At 59.3% G+C, this 17,975-nt stretch overlaps 1 protein-coding gene and 1 long non-coding RNA gene across 4 annotated transcripts; one reads left to right on the top strand and one right to left on the bottom strand.

The window, feature by feature from the left end:
* Positions 1 to 238: 238 nt before the first annotated feature.
* LOC103000399 (uncharacterized) lies at positions 239 to 4,960 on the bottom strand. The gene is made up of 4 exons (XR_003623800.2): positions 3,437 to 4,960; positions 2,257 to 2,477; positions 1,891 to 2,016; positions 239 to 644 (listed from the first exon to the last, which is right to left on the bottom strand). It is a non-coding gene; the product is annotated as an uncharacterized LOC103000399 (long non-coding RNA).
* ARPC1B (actin related protein 2/3 complex subunit 1B) lies at positions 4,954 to 17,837 on the top strand. Of its 3 annotated transcripts, none has more exons than XM_057530074.1 (11): positions 4,954 to 5,091; positions 11,337 to 11,413; positions 12,166 to 12,270; positions 12,703 to 12,925; positions 13,667 to 13,774; positions 14,020 to 14,109; positions 14,824 to 15,030; positions 15,115 to 15,190; positions 16,109 to 16,314; positions 17,126 to 17,216; positions 17,517 to 17,837. In XM_057530074.1, the coding sequence occupies exons 2-11, from the start codon at positions 11,350 to 11,352 to the stop codon at positions 17,553 to 17,555; spliced, it is 1,209 nt and encodes a 402-aa protein (XP_057386057.1). In that variant the 5' UTR covers positions 4,954 to 5,091; positions 11,337 to 11,349; the 3' UTR covers positions 17,556 to 17,837. The 3 variants fall into 3 exon arrangements, with proteins under 3 accessions (XP_057386057.1, XP_057386059.1, XP_057386058.1); XM_057530075.1 differs by lacking the exon at positions 4,954 to 5,091 and adding an exon at positions 5,639 to 5,909; XM_057530076.1 differs by lacking the exon at positions 14,020 to 14,109.
* Positions 17,838 to 17,975: the final 138 nt, after the last annotated feature.

Genomic DNA, 17,975 nt, shown 5'->3' on the forward strand with positions numbered 1-17,975 from the left:
TTTGCCCTTTTGCTAAGCCATGGGAAGCATTACTTCCCTCCAGGAGAGAATCCCAGCACCTGGGCACCTGCCTCTTCCCGTTTGCTGTGGCATCCTCCCTGCGCCACCCCCCCCCCCCCGCCAATGGCAGGAGCTCCTTTGTGTACACGTGTTTGTACCAGTGCATCAGCAAGGCTGTCGTGACAGAACGAGGATAGACAAAAGCAGGCCAAGAAACAGGAATTAGCTACCAATTTCTTTTTAGTTTCATTAAATCACATGGCTTGGGAGCAATTCGAGAGGTTTTTAGAGAAACAATGTATTCTGTGAAAGAAACAATAAATTTACTAACTTGGCCTCCAAGAACTTAAGCCTAGAGTCATCTTTTTTCTTTTTTTAACTTGGGCCATCTCACATCCATGGAAGAAGGCCCATCCCTGTCGTGGCAGCCAGAAACCCGCAGTGCTGGGGTCTGAGATGGTGGAAGGTCGCTTTTCATCTCGCCCTGCTCGTGAGACTCTGACCAGGCCTTGGTCCACAGCCGCCACCGATTTGGAGGGACAGTGGCCAAAGCCCTTTGATTGGAGGCTTTGGCGTCAGGTCATAGTTCTGCCAAGCTGCGTGGCCTTGAGCAACATAGTTAACATCTCTGAGCCTGTCTTCACCTGTAAATTGGGAGCAGTAAAGGGTTAGCAGTTGCTGTTATTCAGTAAAGCCGAGGTTTGCCTTCAGGCTTGGCATTGGCCCCATACTAGGCCCCGGAGACCCTTAATAGCAGAGTGGGGTAGGGTGGGAAGTGGTGTATGGTTTTCCTGCTAACCAAAAAAAAAAGTTTTTTCCAGAATATGAGAAAACAGGGGTTGGCCTCAGAACCCAGATTAATTGCTTAGGCATGGCCCCTTCAGTTTGACCCAACAATCACGCGAGTGGTTTAGTTCTCATGTGTGCCCAGTGAGGCAGTGATGCGAAGGCCTAGGGTTCCCTCAGGTGCCTGCGATGTCGGTGAAGCCATTAAGCTACCCCACGTGGAATAGTACAGATGGTCTATACATTATAAAGTTAATGTGAGTTATGTGTGTGTCTAATTCAAATATTAGGTGTGATAGGTAGACTACTGGCCCCCCAAAGATGTCCCTGTCCTGATCCCCAGAACCTGTGAGCTTTGCAGATGGGATTAAGTTAAAGATCTTGAGCTGGGGAAGCTGAGCCTAGATTATCAGGTGAGCCCAGTGTAATCACAAGAATCCTTATAGGAGGGAGGCAGGCGGGGGAGAGTCTGAGGAAATGAGGGGGTAGAATCACAGATTGCGGTGGGAGAAGGCCAAGGCCTCTAAAAGCTGCAAGAAGGAACCTGGTTCTCCCCTGGAGCCTCCAGAAGAAACAGCACCCCGCCAGCACCCTCCAGCCACTGACGTGGGCTGTGAAGCTCTGAGCTCCAGCGCTGTAAGAGAAGACACTTGTGTTGTCTCAAGCCACCTGCTCTGTGGTGAGCTGCTCCAGCAGTAACAGGAAACGAATCCACTAGGCCATTCAGAAAAAGGGAGGAGGGACTTCCCTGGCAGTCCAGTTGTTAGGACTCTGTGCTTCCATTGCAGGGGGCACGGGTTCGATCCCTGGTCAGGGAACTAGGCTCCCACAAGCCACTCAGCACGGCAGGAAAAAAAAAAAAAAAAGGAAATATGGTCTAGAGCTGAGTTTTTCAAACTGAGGATCAGAGCCCATTTGTAGGTTGTAAAATCACGGCTGGTACTTGGAGGAGAAAACAACATTCTGCATTGCGTGTAGTAAGTTCTGCTTCGTGGTACTTCTGTTTCAGATACACAGGGGGCTGTGGACTAGGCCGCAACATGTGTCCGTGGGGGTCATGGTCAAAAAAAGCTTGAAAGCTACTAAGGTAGAGGAGCCAGTCACCTGAGTGGGGCTTGATGAGGAAGGATGCGCGGATCCAACGCAGCAAGAACGTGTGCCACGCACACAAGGTCACGGTGCCGGGCACCAAGGGAAGCAGCTGATAGGCAGGAACTCCTCACAGCAACCCTGCAGGGTTAGAACTGTGACTGCCACATCTTAGAGATGACAAAACGCAAGTTCAGAGAGGGAGGGCAGCCTGTATCAAGGCAGCCTCTCCAGAGCCCCAGGGATAACCACCAAGCATGCTCCCTGCTGGGTGGTGACAGGCAGGGGAGATGCCTAGCGACCCAGCCCAGTTCTGTCACCGCACTCAGAAGCAGGGTGATGTCACTGGAACCAGGAGGGGACCCCCACCCCCGGCGATACCTGTGGGGTCTCCTGGTAGACCTCGGTTTCTCAGTTGAGCCGTGCGGCTTGGAAGGGGTGTGAGCAGGCCCCGGCTGAGGAGTGCTGTGTGTGTTCCAGACCTCCATGTGTGCGTGGCCTTGGAAGGAGGCCCAGGGTCTCCCCTCTTCCCTCCTGGTACCGGGTGTCAATCTTCGATCTCAGGGGGAGACCTATGGTCCCCATTCGGGGGTGGGCAGGGGCTGAGACAGAAGGAGATCGCGCTGCGTGCTTCTGGAAGGTTTTCCTCCCTGGTCTCCCGCTGCCTTGGCCAGCCCACCACTTCCTGAGTCCAGAAGCCTGAAGCTAGGCTGCCACCTTGTGACCAGGAGGCAGTAAGGCCAGTGCAGCAAGGAGGAAGGAGCAGAGAGCCAGGGAGGACCTTGATGGCCCTGAAACGCTGCACCAGACCCCAACTGACGGCCCTCCTCGAGTCAGCCAGCCCTGAGGAGTCAGCCTGGGTGCGTGGCTGCCTTCCTGGGAATCCTGGGAAGGCGGGGAAGAAGGGAGAGGGTAGGACCTTCATCCCAGGGCACCAGGGGAGGCAGATTCCAGGCAGAAACAGAAAGCTCTCTGAGCTGTTCTTTGAGCTCCAGATGAAATTCTTCCACCCCCAGGTTCTCCTCACCCAAGGACTTGCTCCATTTAAGGCTTAGAAGACTGTTCCCCAAGGGAGCCATTTCAAATAACACCCCTGTCGCTTCCCAGCTTGAGGTGTGTTTCCCATCTACTGGGTCTTCCCACAGTGACTGCAGGCCTGTGAGGTGGCCGGGCAGTGCTTGTTAGGAATTAGCCTCACTTTACAGATGCGGAAACCCAGGCGCTGCAAGAAGACTGAAGTTACACTACAGGTTAAGTGGCAGAGCCGGAAGTAGGTTCAAGTTTCTAACCCCACTGGTTTGTTCATTCATTGATTCATTCAGCAAATACATACTGAGTGCTCCTGGCTGCCAGGCACTGATCTCGGCCCCGGGAAGAGCAGCGTGAATAATACAAATATGGTTTCTGCTCGCACTAAGCTTGAGTCTTCTCATCAAATTAGCTCAGTTTCGTGAGGAAGAGGGAGCCCTCAGCTGTGCATATTTGTTAGGATGCTTTTAGGGATGAGTAACAGAAAAGCAACTCAAACCAGCTTAAAAAGTAGATTCCTTGGCTCACGTACCTGAAGAAAGCCCCGGAGGCAGGTTGGGCTCAGGCTGCCAGTCAGAGGTTGACCAGGGCTCTGGTCATTTCCTGGGATTCTCTCCATCATGCTCCCCCCTCCCCCCCCCCCGCCCCGGGTTGTCAGGCTTCCCTGTGGCTCTTCCACTTTCGTGTTCAAATTCCAGAAGGCGCTGCTTTCCCCTCTATCTTCATTCGAAATCCTGGGCTTTGCTTTGACCCACTGTCTCAGGTCACAAGTCCAGGAGGTGGGGCGGGGAGACCACAAGCTGATTGGGTGAGAGCACTCAGGGGCCACCATCAGAGATGGGGCTCAGTCCCACCTGGGATGGTTCCCTGGGCATCTGCAAAGCTGCAGAGGGGTAAATGGAAGGCAGGGACACAAATGTCACCTCAGCATTAAACTGCACTTGTCCTCACGGGATGGGGGTGGCCAGTACAGACCATCTGAAACTTTTTTCTGACTAAAGCCATCACTTGGATTTGCCAAGGCTGGATGGGGGGCCCTGCTGACAGCCCCTCAGTGTCTCCTCAGAGCCAGGAAGGCCAGGGTCCTACTAATCGAAGCTGAAGTTTCCCAAGCACCCTGTGTGCTCACCTCAAAGTGCTCCTCACCTTTGGACACCTTTCATTCCCCCGGCTGCCCGCAGGTGTGGAATTGTGTAATGGGAGCTAGGACTGGTGAGCACAGGATCCTGTTGAGGAGGGGGTCAGGGACAGAGTGACCTAAGAGACACTCACTCATGTCCTGCAGGATAAAGGGAAGCGGGCCAGGTGGGGACAGCATGGGACAAGTGTTCCAGGCAGAAAGAACAGCATGGGTCAAAGCGGGGAGCCCTCACAGGGTGGATGCCTGGCCCCGGACCTCCTGAGACCCATGAAGACCCCACGCCCATCCGTGATTCTACTTAGTGCCTGGCTGACCAGCTGAGCTGAATCCTAGCGGGAGGGACCACCTGGCCACATCTCCACTGATGAGGCAGAGGGCAGGGATGGAGAGACCGCCGGGCCTACCTGGCCCAAGACCCACATACAGGCGGCTGCGAGGCCGCTGGGTAACTTAAGGGTCGGAAGCGGTCTGCGGTGGAAAGAGGGGCAGGAAGTCGGCACTGAGAAGGAACTGGACCAGCGGGGGGTTGGCGCCCCCGTTTTGAAGCGAGGACCCCGGCGGCGGGCGGGCTGCCTCGGCTCCCCTGACTGCCCACACCCCGCACACTGGGCGCCCAGCGGGCATCCGCTCGCGAATGGAGGGCTGGTCCCCGCGCGGCCGGGGCCTGAGGCCGGGAGAGGCAGCTAAGCTGCTGGGCCACCGCCGCTCCCCAAGGCCGCTCGCGGGGGTGGGGGCCGTGCGCGCCGCCGGGCTCGGGTTCCCGCCCGGGCGGTGCCCCCCTCGCCGAGCCTCAGTCTCCCCGCCCACCAGGGGGCGAGGGGCGCACGCCGTCAGGGCGCCCCGGGTCGGCTCGGCCCCAGCCCCGGGGGGGTGGGCGGGACCAGGGCTCTCCAACCGCTAGCCGCCCGCCCGGGTCCCGCCCGGTCCCCGCGGGGCTGAGCCGGGAGGCCCCGCCCCCCGCCCACGAGGAAGTGGCAGAGCTGCGCGGGGCCCAGAGCCGGTTCGGCGCGTCGACTGCCCAGAGTCCGCGGCCGCGGCGCCCCGAGGTGAGGGGGCGCGGGAGCGGCCCGGAGGGGGGGGTGTGGGCGTGGGGAGCGCGGGGAGGGACCTCATGCAGGTGGGGAGGACGCAACGAGGGGCCGCCGGGAGATCGGGGATGAGAAGGGCCACAGGGGGCCCGCCTGGAGGTGAGGGGACACGCGGGGCACGGGCTGCGGGCGGGCGGTCTCCTCCGGGCGAGGGAACCGCAGCGCTCCCCCCGCCCCCCGCAGTCTGCGCCCTCGGGGCGTCCCGGCCCGCGCGTCCGCCCCCCCCCCCCGCCTTCCCCCCTCCCCCCTCCCCCCGCCTCTGCCCCGCCGTCGGTGAGCCCCGTTATTTCGGGCCGCAGGGCCCCACGCCCAGTCACTTCCCCTGCGTCCTCCAGCCTTCCGGGTTGCTCCAGCCGGGAAATGAGCTAGCGCCCCCGCCGCCTCGCCCCTCCCTCCCTCCCTCCCTCCCTCCCTCCCGGCCACCGCCCCCTCCCTCAGCCCGCCTCCCGCCAGCTGGGCCCGGTCCGAGGGCTCCGGTCCAGGGAGGGGCGGGCCGGGTCCGGAACGCTCCCTCCTCAGCTCCCGGGCGCTAGACCGGAGCGTTCCGAGCGGCGCCCCCCGTCGCCGGCGGCGTGGGGACCGCGGCCAGGGCCGGGACCTCGGGCGGTGACAGGGACACAGTAGTGACTGGCGTGAAGCCGCAGGAGCGAGCCTGGTGCGGACGCCGAGGCTCTCAGGTTATTCCGGGCTGTCCCCAGGCTCCTCCCGCCTGGCGGGCAGTGCTGTCCGGTGGTTAAGAGCACCCCCGCCGGCGAGGTCTCCGGGGCCAGAAACTGGTAAGAGCGCCAGCTTCTTCCATCACTGGCCACCGACCTTGCAAGCCACCTAACCTCTCTGGGCCTCAACTTTGCTTATCTGGAAAATGGGGAACTTTCATGTTGTGAGGCTTAAATATGATCATGTGTGTAAGGCGCACACAGGGCCTAAACGTGCACTTTTATTGTCCTTGCTGTTATTTATAAGGCCTGCCTACATTTATCAAAGTGTCCAGGTGAACCTAAACTCTGAGATTCGGGGTCAGAATCCCAAACTGTACCATTTAGGAGTGGGTGACTTTGAGCAAAGTTTGGCTTTTGTCTGAGTCTGTTTCCTCCTGTACGAGATGAAGGTTAAAACAAACACTGGAAAACTTCTTGGGCTTGTTTTAGGGTGTAAAAGAGAGAATGTATGTCAAAGTCCTGGGTAAATTCCGGGCATTTAAAGATGCCAGGTCGGTCCAGTGGTTAGGACTCCGTGCTTCCACTGCAGGGGGCACGGGTTGGATCCCCTGTGGGGGAACTAAGATCCCCCAAGCCAAGTGGCAAAAAAAAAAAAAAAAAAAGCCAAGTAAGTTAATTAATTACATAGTTAATTACATAAGTGTTTGTATATTATCCACATAGGTCTTATAACAACATGTTCATATCACTATTTCTCTTTCCATATTTGTAGTCATCTGGATTTTTCTATCCTGTCACCATTATAAAGAGGATTATTATGAACATGTTTGCTTTAAAAAAAAAGTCGGCTATTTTTTTTAGCACCAAAATGAATTTATGCCACCAAAAATGTTAACAATTTTTAAGTTCCTGTTTGTGTTCTTCTGTTTGTTCCCACCTAGTTGGTTGGATTGAGTGTTATCACATTGCCCTTCAGGAAGGCTGAACAAATTAGCAACAAATGATAATTTTTCCACAGTCTTGCCAGCATTGAGTTTTATGTGTTTTGGGGTTTTGTTTGATTTGGATTATTTTAGCTGATGCTTTGTGGTGCCTTATGATTATTTTCATTTGTGTTTCTTGACTTTGCCTGGGTTGTAAGACCTCAAGAGCGGAGCTGGGGAGGAGGGATTGGCTGGTCTGCTGGGGTGACGAGGGCTGTTCCACACACAACAGGAAGTTGAGTAACTGCTCAGCACATGTGCAAACTGGCTTGCTGGCAGCTCCCTGGAGTGGCTGAGCTGGGTGGGGACTTCCCTGAGTGCCTGCAGAGCAGAGATCCTTGCTGCAGGCAGCTCCTGCCTGGTTTAGCCTCCAATGCAGTCAAACCTCTGGATTCAGAGAAGGTTGGGCTGGCAAAGCTTCTCTGAAAGCAAGAAAGAACCTACAGCTGGTGCCTCGTCCAGCCCCAGACTTTTCTGGATAGAGATGTGGGGGAAACATTGGCGGAGGGCTCCTAGTCAGTATGGAGAGAGTCAGAATTTGCCCCCAGCATGTAAGAAAGAGATGGGAGGCCTGAGACCCTTGGCTGGGCAGCTGGGGGCTTCGCCTGGCTTGCCTTGCTTTGGAAGGGAGCTGTTTTCTCCCCGAATCCTCAGAGAGGACCCTTTAGATTGACAATTTCCAAGCTTTTTGGATCGTTGACGCTATCAGGAAAAAATCTTGAGTGCATACTCCCCAGTAAATATTTACAAGTTGCATACATGTACCAGTGAAATAATAGGGCTGGTCTATAAGGAGTATACCATAAGACGGATGTGATTCATTCATGCGACCACATTCAAGAAATATTTATTGAGCACCTACTATGTGCCAGGCACTCTAATTGGTACTGGGGATTCATCTGTGAACAAAACAAATATACCTGTCCCCGTGCAGCTTATGTCCACACCCCGGTACATGGTCCTTGGCACCCCATGCCTGGAGACCCACGCCCCACCTTGGAGACCCAAAGCTCCTCCCAGCCATCATGCTGCTCTCCCAGCCCTGCGTGATCCCCCGTCCATTCATCCTGAGCACCTACTGTGTGCCAGACATGGGGGAAGAGCTACCTGGAGCACAGGGAGATCCTGGCTCCAGGCTGGTGGGGGGCGGTTAGAGCCAGCTGGGGGAGTCTGTCGGGGTTTGGCCTGTGCTCCCCCAGCCTCACTCTCTTTCCAGGGTGATGGGGGCACAGAGCACTAGACGTGGACTCCCAGTGCCAACGCCATCCCCAGGGCCCCCTCCTCTCTCTTTGTCCTTGACAATCAAATGGGTCCACAGGGCTGGCTCACAGGGTCACAGCGATGAGTGGGTGGGTTTCCCGGGGCCATGGCCTCAGCCTGCCTTTGTCTCTACCAGGAGACACCGCTGAGCGGTTGCCTTGTCCACACTCGGGCAGTGCCCGCCCCACCCTCCCCTCCCGCCCCTTGGTAGGGTAGAGGTTTCCCTGGGAATGATTAAGTCACAGTTCCTGTGGCGGGGTGGCCTGGTGTGAAGGCTGTTTTCCTGGATCTGACCACACGGAATGATCCCATGATCCCCAAGCCTGCAGTGGCTGGAGAAGCCACGCCCCTCCCTGGGCTGCCGCTTCCGCATTTGTAACCTGTGGGGGTTGGGAGTCCTCGGGAGGCCCTGCTGCTTTCAGCCGCTTTGCAGAAGTTATGAAAAAGTTATGAAAAGGGCAAAACACGTCTTCCTCTCTCCCACCCCTTCCACCCGTACCCCCTCCCCCCTGTACAGTGTGGGTCAGCAGACAAGGGAGTATTTCTGTCTGAATTTATGCTAAAGTGTGATCGGCTGATAGGTGTGCTCTGAACCTGTCTGTCCCACTGTGCTGTGGCCGTCTTTATCAGCCCCTCCCTCTCCCCCTTGAGAACCTTTGGGTTCCAGGAGACAATGGGCAGGGTCCCCAAGCCCTCTCAGCTGCGATATTGGCAAGTATGGGGGCCGCGGTCCTCTGTAGAGCCAGTGTCTCCATCTTCACAGCCTGGAACTCTGAAAAGTCCCTAGACAGGCTGTTAGAGCCCGGCCCACACGTCTGGACACTCTCACCAAGAGCCCGCAAGGGGCAGAGATGCCCGGCCAGACAGTGAGCCCGGGACAGTTGGAGCTGGGAAGTTGGGTTCTGCTCCGGCTGAGTCTAGGGTCCAGGGACCCCCTGGGCTTCTTCTGGGCCGCCTGGGGTGAAGGGGAGGGGGTGGTTGGCCTCCTGTGGAGTCAGGGGCCAAGAAGAACCTAGCTGGCATTTGGAAGTGGGTTTTTGGCTTTAACCACCACCACCCCGCCCCGCCCCCTGCCCCATTTGTGACCTTGGGGAATGGGGGCAGGCAGATCAGCACAGCTTAGTGGACAGGCCTAGGTGCTCCCTCCCACTCTGAGTCTTGGCATCTGCGGTGGAGACGTGGATGACCCCCTGCCCACCCAGGCCGGATGCAGCAGAAGTGCCTGGGGAAACCCCGTCAGGCCTGCTGACCTGGGCTCCGAGGCCACTTCCGGGGCCTTTGCTTTACACAAAGAGGCCTTATAAGGAGACAGAGGCTGGGGAGGCGGCCGCCGTGGGAGCGGTGTGCTCGTGTGCACATGCAAGGCTGACACGTGTGTGTATGGGATCGGTGTGTGCGTGCGCGCGCGTGCAAGGCTGACCGCGCGTGCGTGTGTGTGGCCTCCGCCTGGCTGTGTGTGTCCACCTTCTTTCTCAGCAAATGTTGCCCGGGGACCCACCCGGGGCCCTGCTCTAGGCCTGCGGGAACAGGCGCGGTGGTCCCTGCCCTCTCCGTGCACGTGTGCGCGGTGGTCTGTGCCGCTTTAGGAACTTTCCAGGTCTTCCTGCTATAAATTAAAGCGGGATTTGTGGTCGCTGAGCCCTGGAGTCCCCAGCAGTATGATGGATGGCACTGCAGCCTGACCCTCGTGCCTGGGCCCCAACTCAGTGCTGTTCCTCCCAGAGGGGTCTTGGTCGAGACCCCCCATGGGGGCAGAGAGAGACTCCAGGGATCCCGGAAGGTCAGGGCTCAGATCCAGGCTGAGGAGCTGCCTTCCTGGGGCCCAGCCTCCGGCCACAAACCTGCCAGTCAGGTGGGGGAGGCGGCCGAGGGCCTGGGAACGCTCACGTCAGGGCCACGTGACTCCGGCAGGTGGCTTCCCCTCCAACCGCAGCCCTCACATCCGTCATCTGGGGCTCAAGTCGAGAATACAGGAGGGCTTAGAGCTGGTGAGTGCAGCGTTCAGGGAATGTGGTGTGGCTTTTTTTTCTTTTACGTTTTAAAAAGTAACTTACTCTGCTGGACACTAATGACAGTAAACAATTGTGTTCATCAAATATTTATTGAGTGCTTACTATGTGCCACGCATTTAGGCGCCGGGGATAGAAATGTAAACATGATGGTCAGAAATGTGTCTCCATCAAGCTCGTTACTTTCCAGCAGGGGGAGAAAGACACGGGCAGGATGAATGAGCACGAGGTAACACGTGTTCAGTAAGATCATCCCCTGGAGAAAACTAGGGACTAGGGAGTGTGGAGGTGGGGTGGGCAGCGGCCTTGCTCAGAAGGTGGCCTTGGACACAGACTTGAATGGCAGCAGCGAGGGCGGGAGCAGTGCAGGCATCTGGGGGAAGAGCTTCGAAGGCCGAGGGAACAGCCAGTGAGAAGACCTGAGGCTCGTGTGCCCCCGGATCGGCCCCTGGTCCGGCCGGAAGGCCCACCCCTAAACAGGTGAAGCACGCCGGGTGCCGGCACATGCATTCTAGACAAAGCGCTGCCATTTCATGATCACCTACTATGTGCCAGGCATGGTGTGTCGTCTTATTTCACCCTCTTAACACCTCGGCGGGCGGGGGACAGGATTCCTGTTCCCATTTGGCAGATGTGGAAATTGAGGTTCAGAGAGGGCGAGTGATATGCTGGGGTCACACAGCTGGTAGGCAGTGCTGCTGGGCTCTACCCATGACCCTGGGAAGCTGAGGTGGGGAGAGAATGGGTGAGGAAGTGATGATCTCTTTGGGTCTTTCCAGTTGAGCAGGACTTTGCCGCATAGAACAGGGGTGGACATTTGGTGGTGTAGAGAGACTAGCACGCCGGTGTGAAATGTGGACAGAACTGGCCTCCAAGACACATCAGGCTTGACCTTCCCTGCAGAGGGAAGGAACAGCATGTGCGAAGGCCAGGAGGCCTGGCTCACTCCTTCTGGGGAGCGAGAGTTTCCACCTATGGGGAAACTGAGGCACAGATGATGAGTGATGGCCTGTCTGGGGCAGGGTCCCAGCACACCCCACTCGTGGTAGTGGCTTCGCCCACACCCCCATTCCCCGCCTCCACTCCCCACCCCATCCTTTGTCTTTGTCCCCTGGAGCCTCGGACACATCCCATGAGAGCTGCTGTTTCATGAGGAGGGAAACTGAGGCCCCAGGAGGGAAACAAAGCGCTAGGCCAGAGTCGGGAGGCCAGGGTGGCCCCTGCTGCCCTCCCGCGAGGCCGGCTGGGGCAGGGCGGGGCTGACCTGGCTTCCCTCTCTGTCTTGGGCACAGGAGCCGAGCAGCCATGGCCTATCACAGCTTCCTGGTGGAGCCCATCAGCTGCCATGCCTGGAACAAGGACCGCACCCGTGAGTGCCCCCCCTCCCCCCCCATCGGATGACGCGGGAAGCTGTCCCCCTGCTTCACCCCCAATCCTGAGATCCTGAGTGTTCGGAGGGAAGGGACCCAAGCAGGGCAGCCAGGCGAGCGGGCACTGAGGGTTGGAGGCGAGAGCACGGCCCTGCCTGCACCAGGCGCTGCTCTGGGCGCCAGGATCGGGTGGGCACGACAGCGGGTCTGCCCTCTGCTGACGGCTACGGGAGGGTCTGGGGATGGGAAACGTAACCTGCAGTGAAATGAGCTCTGAGGAAACATGAAGGGTGAGGCGAAAGGGAAGGAGCCAAGGCACTAGTTTAGAAAAGGGGGCTAGGGAGGGGCTTTCAGGGAAGGTGACGTTTGCATGGAGAACCAAAGGAGGTGACGGAGCCAGCGTGCAAAGGCCAGGGTGGGTGTAACGGCCCCGAGGCGGCAGAGCCTGGTGTCATCAGGAGCAGCAAGGAGACCGTGGCTGGAGCAGGGGCAGAGCAGGGGGCAGGGAGAGCTCCCGGAGGTTTGCAAGACTGCCTTGGGGACACTGGGGCTGTGGGGTGCAGATGAGGGGTGGCCAGCCCCTGGGGAGGAGTCCCAAGGGGGGCCCAGCAGGACCTGAGGCAGAGGAGGAGAGTGCATTAGCAGAGGACAAAGTGTTGCTCAGGTGGCCTGAGAAGGTGGGGAGTCATGGGGGAAGGGGGGAGCCTGGGCACGCATGCCTCCTCCCCACGCCTGCCCATCTCTCCTGCAGAGATCGCCATCTGCCCCAACAACCACGAGGTGCACATCTATGAGAAGAGCGGGAACAAGTGGGTCCAGGTGCACGAGCTCAAGGAGCACAACGGGCAGGTGACAGGTGGGTTGGGCTGGCTGGGGTCATCTTCCTGAAAGAAGGCAGGGCAGGGCCGGGCCATCCACCTACTCCCTGTGTTAGGTAGGATAGTTTGGGTTGCAAGTAACAGAACCCTGATTCAAACTGGCTTAAGTTATAAAGGGATTACATTGATTGGTTTATGTTACTGAAAAACTCAGAAGTTTAAGGGCTTCAGGAAAGGTGTGATCCAGCAGCTCAGCATTACCAAGGACCCGTTTCTTTTCTGTCTCTTGGCTTGGCCTTCTAGCATGTTTGCTGATAGTTGGGAGAGCTGTAACACCCCCAGTGAACTCTAGTAGCACCCCCTGGAGCAGCTTTCACCCCGATTGTGGCCTCTAAGCCCCTCCTATGTGTACACTGTAGAGCCACCTCTGCTTGGATGGCTTCAGCCTAGTGCCTCCTCCCACCCCACAGGCATCGACTGGGCCCCCGAGAGTAACCGCATCGTGACCTGCGGCACAGACCGCAATGCCTACGTGTGGACGCTGAAAGGCCGCACGTGGAAGCCCACGCTGGTCATCCTGCGCATCAACCGCGCCGCTCGCTGTGTGCGCTGGGCTCCCCAGGAGAACAAGTTCGCTGTGGGCAGTGGCTCCCGTGTCATCTCCATCTGCTATTTTGAGCAGGAAAACGACTGGTGGGTGCCTGGGCGGGGCCAGAGTGGGCTGGGAGGGACCTGGCGCTGCAGACCAACAGGTGGTGGGGCAAGAAGGTCCCAGAAAGCACAGGACGGGGAGTCAGGACCTCTGTTCACATTACCCTGGGGAAGCGTGTGCTCTCTGGCCCTTGGAGGTGAGGCGAAGGGCTCTCTGTACAGCCCCCCGCCCTCCCACAGCCCCGTCTCAGTAATAAGGGCCCAGGCGGCACCCGGGCCGCCTCTGCAGGCATCACGCTAAGCCCTGCACACCTGTTGGCACTGACCCGCCCCCTCCCATCAGCCCCCCTGGACTGGGCGTCTGCTGCAGTCCCCACGTTACAGACGCGCAAAGGCCCTGAGGCAGATCACTCGCCCAAGGCTCCCGGCCCATCACACTCCAGGGCCCACTTGCAAGCTCCCAGGCACGTCATGATCTTCTCCCCTGGGTCCCTGAGGGCAGAGGCCAGGCGGGAGGTCAGGCTGGAGTCCGAGAGACCCCACCCTGACCAGTTAGCGGCCTCGTGACTTCTCCTCACTGAGCTGCCCCAGGGTTGTCGCAAGACCGGGGGTGGAGTCCCCACCCAGGGTGGGACCCGGCACGTTGCTGGCCTGGGCCCAGGCCCCTTCCTCCTGGGACCTCTGTGGTCTGCAGGGCCCAGTGGGAGCCTGGAGCCTCTGGGTTGGCGGGTGCCCACCTGTGTGTCCCCGTCTCCTCCCTACCTGTCTGCCTGCCGTGTCCAGGTGGGTTTGCAAGCACATCAAGAAGCCCATTCGCTCCACCATCCTGAGTCTGGACTGGCACCCCAACAATGTGCTCCTGGCCGCCGGCTCCTGCGACTTCAAGTGCCGGTGAGGGGGGCCCTGCCAGCAACGCAGGGACGGGTGGGAGGGTGGGGGGCAGCTGTCCTGGGAGCCCCGCGACCCGCCTTCCAGACCGGCTCTGCTGCCAGCGGGTGACCTGGGGGCCTCCGTCGAGCTTCTGTGGGGTTTTGCTCTTTGAAGGGTCATCCCTGGCTCCTCTCTCCAGCCCCTGGGGGGTCTTAGAAGGATATGCCCCGTGCCACCGCTTAACGTCAGCAAGGTTTCTTTCCTAGGCCCTCCTGTGCTCATTGGAACCTCCCACTCCTTCAGCTTATTGGCTTCTATCTGAGGGAGAATGAGTGGGTGTACTTTTTCACAGTAAGGTATAAATGACTGATAGGCTGGGACAAACCCTGCCTCGTTATCTTAAGGCCTGGAACAAAGAGTCTCCACCTGCCATTGGCTGTCTGTCACTTCTGGGCCCATTACCCCACCCCCCACCGCCCCGAGTCTCCCAAGGCCTCCGGCTCCCAGCTCCAGGCAGATGGCCTGGGTTTCTGCATCTGCCCTGGGAAGTGAGGCTACAGCAGGCCCCAGAGGCCCCAGGCACAGAGGGGACGAGGTCCTGATGAGGCTCGTCGGCACCCTGACCTGTCGGATGACTCCGGCTGGCCCTGGGATGGAGAGTGGAGCCGGTGGCGCTGGCAGGAAGGGAGGCAGGACTGGTTCACGGTGCAGAGCGGGGGGGCACATCCTAGGGGCTAGCCCTGGAGCGTAGTGGTCACCGTGAGGGGGACAGGAGACGCCCTGGGAGCCACGTCAGCCGTGGATGGTCAGTCCTCAGGTGAGGGCCCCCAGGGCCCTGGGAGTTCCCGGGACCCTGAGCTGGGAGACCTCCTGACCCCACACCATTGCCCAGAGTGGGCACCGAGGCCCAGACTTGCCCGAGCGTGAAGATGCAGGTCACGAAAAGCCGGCTCCGGTACCCTTGACCTCAGCCGGGTGCTCTGGCCTCAGCAGGCCAGTTTGGGAGAGGGAGTCCCTTGTCAGGCCCCTCCCAGACCCCCGGTCACCCCCTTTTTTGCCTCTCCCGGCAGGATCTTCTCAGCCTACATCAAGGAGGTGGAGGAGCGGCCAGCACCCACCCCATGGGGCTCCAAGATGCCCTTCGGGGAGCTGATGTTTGAGTCCAGCAGTAGCTGCGGCTGGGTGCACGGTGTCTGCTTTTCAGCCAGCGGCAGCCGTGTGGCCTGGGTCAGCCATGACAGCACCGTGTGCCTGGCTGATGCCGACAAGAAGATGGCGTGAGTACAGGTCACCCGAATGGGGGGGCGACCCAGGCACCGAGCACGAGGGGCCGGTGTGGCTGACGTCTCTCTCCCACTCAGCGTCGCGACTCTGGCCTCTGAAACGCTGCCGTTGCTGGCCCTGACCTTCATCACAGAAAACAGTCTGGTGGCAGCGGTAAGGGGGCGGGGGGGGGGGCAGGGGCCGGTGACAGCAGGTCTCCCAGCGAGCCCCGAGATGCCCAGGCAGCCCTCTACGTGTCCCCGCTCCCTCCTTTCCTTCCTCCCATCCATCCACCCACCCATCCATATCTCTATTGGTCAGAATAGGTTGGGTTATGCTGCGGTAACAACAACAAAAAAGTCCCCAACAGCAGTGGCCTAACACAGTAAAGGTTTGTTTCTTGCTCACTTTGACTGTCCAGCGTGGGCGCTGTGAGGGGGGCTCTGCTCAGTGCAGATGGGAGCTTTGTCTCCCGGGGAGTGAGGAGGGGAAGTGGGGAACTGGGTCCTGGATCCTAACCTTTCTGCTTACATTTTATTGGCCAATGGAAATGACAGGACCACACCTCCTCACTCAGAGAATGAGTGCTTGTGGGGGAGTGCAGTCCTGTGTGTGTCCAGAAGGGCACTACTCTCCCTCCCTTCTCCTGCCCACCTGTCAAGGCTCTTTTCAGGCCTCAGGAAACCTAATGGGGTCCCAGAGGGGGATCAGGCCTGCTTTGCCTAGACGAACGTCCAGCTGTGGGGTGTCTCCCAGAGCAGGTGTAACCGTCTAGGCAGGACAAGGCCCCCTGGGCTCCCAGGGAAGTCCCAGACCAGCTTTCTCAGCTGAACGCTGGCCCTGCGGGCTGAGGGGGCTGCTCCTAGCTGCTCAGCCCCGACATCCAGTCCCTGTTACTACACCTGGGGTCGCCGGCTGTGTCCCCGAGCTGGCATCGGCTTCCCTGTGCTACACCCAAGCCCTGCATCCAGCCTCTGGGACCCCCCGATTTGCGGCCGGGTGCCCCTCAGCGTTGCACCTCCCCTTCAGCCTGGGTTTCCCCGGGAGGAAAAAGAGGGCGCTCCAATGGCACCCTGCCCCTCCCCGCTGCAGGGCCACGACTGCTTCCCGGTGCTGTTCACTTACGATGGCGCCGCGGGGACGCTGAGCTTCGGTGGGCGGCTGGACGTGCCCAAGCAAAGCTCGCAGCGCGGCTTGACGGCCCGCGAGCGCTTCCAGAACCTCGACAAGAAGGCGAGCTCGGAGGGCAGCGCGGCGGCGAGCGGGGGCCTGGACTCGCTGCACAAGAACAGCGTCAGGTGAGGGCGGGCCGAAGGGCGAGCTCCACGCCCACCCCGGCAGCGTCGAGGTGCGGGCCCACTGAGGAAGCCGGTCAGTCTCTCGAGGTTTTGCATCAGGTCGGGGCAGAGCAGTCAGCCTCGCTCTGCGCTCTGCGTTTTCAGTTTTCAGGACGTGCTGTGGGACCGTTCTGGGGGGTGGCCGGGCGGTGACTGGAGGGGCGGGGCGGGGTGGGGCGGAACGAAGGGTCTCGCAGCAGCCTCCCTGAGGGACTAGAGTGGAACCAGAGCCAGAGACTCCTGGATCCCGCCAGCCACAGGCGTCCACCCCAGGACAAATGAGAGGGAGAAGTGTGGCGAGACTCTGACCTTGCCCCTTGGCTAGTTAAACCCTCCTGTGGCTGCCTGGCCCGATGTCTTCAGACTGAACGCCTCTGCCCGGCCTTCAGGGCTCTTCGCAACTAGCCCTGCATCCACTCAGTGCCGTCTGTTGCTTCTCCCCGCCCTGCCACGCTCCGTCACTCTGATCCCCCAGCACGTGTGCCCTCAGCCCCCGCCCAGGCCTTTGTGCGTCCTGTGCCACCTGCCCGGCTGCCTTGTGCTCCTTGCACAGGGACTAGTGCTCGTCCCAAAAGCAGACTCCGGAGCCCCGTCCTGTCGTGCTCTGTGGTCCTTCACAGCCCGGCCTCCTGGGCTGTCCCTGCTGGGCGCACACACTCACACTCACCGGAGTGAGCTCCCGCAGAAGCTGGGGAGTTCCTGGAGGGCAGGGTGGGCCGGGGCCCAGCGCGGGCACAGGCTGGGATCTGTGAAGCCCTCATCCTCTTTGCAGCCAGATCTCGGTGCTCAGCGGGGGAAAGGCCAAGTGCTCGCAGTTCTGCACTACAGGCATGGACGGCGGCATGAGCATCTGGGACGTGAAGGTGAGGCCTGCCCTCCCCACACCGCCTCGCTTCCCCCCAGGCCGCCCAATTCTCCCTGGCAGCCACCTGGATGCCCCAGTCCTTCTTCTTCTTACCTGCAGAAGGGCCCTTCAGTGGGGTGAGGGCTCCTTGGCATCTGCGCCTTGGCACCCTCTGCAGCACCTTCCTTTAGGGCTGGGATTCAAACCCAGGTCTGCCTGACCCCAAAGACCAGGTTCTCTGTCCCAGGTCAGGTCCCTGTGGGTGGGGTGTCTGCAGGACAACTGAGAACCAGCCTGTCTTCTCCTTGTCTCCTTCCAGAGCTTGGAGTCAGCCTTGAAGGATCTCAAGATCAAATGACCTGTGAGGAGTCTGCCGCCCTCATCCCAGCTGCTGAGGGAAGGGGGTCAGGGAGGCAAAGGATCGCTTTGCTCGATATTTCTAGGGTACCAGTTCAGGTCCCCACGGGCTGCTCCCTCAGGTGGGGAGGGGCGGGGCGGGGCGGGAGGCTTACCTACTGAAGGAACAATTGCCTTTTTCTTAAAGAAATGCTTTCATTTATTGTAAAAAATGTCCCCAAAGCACTCTGCTGGTCATGAACTGCTTCAAAATGTGGAGGTAATAAAAATGCAACTGCAGACACACCGGCCTGTGTGTCTGGAAGGAGAGGTTAGTTTGGGCAGAGCACTGGTAGCTTATTTTTGTTTGCCAGCACAGCTGATCCTTAAACCCAAGAGGCTGCCCCCAAATGGTTCCTTCCCTGCTGCAGTCCAGCCTGGG

This window comes from Balaenoptera acutorostrata, chromosome 15 (genome assembly GCF_949987535.1).
Source record: "Balaenoptera acutorostrata chromosome 15, mBalAcu1.1, whole genome shotgun sequence".
Taxonomy (NCBI): domain Eukaryota; kingdom Metazoa; phylum Chordata; class Mammalia; order Artiodactyla; family Balaenopteridae; genus Balaenoptera; species Balaenoptera acutorostrata.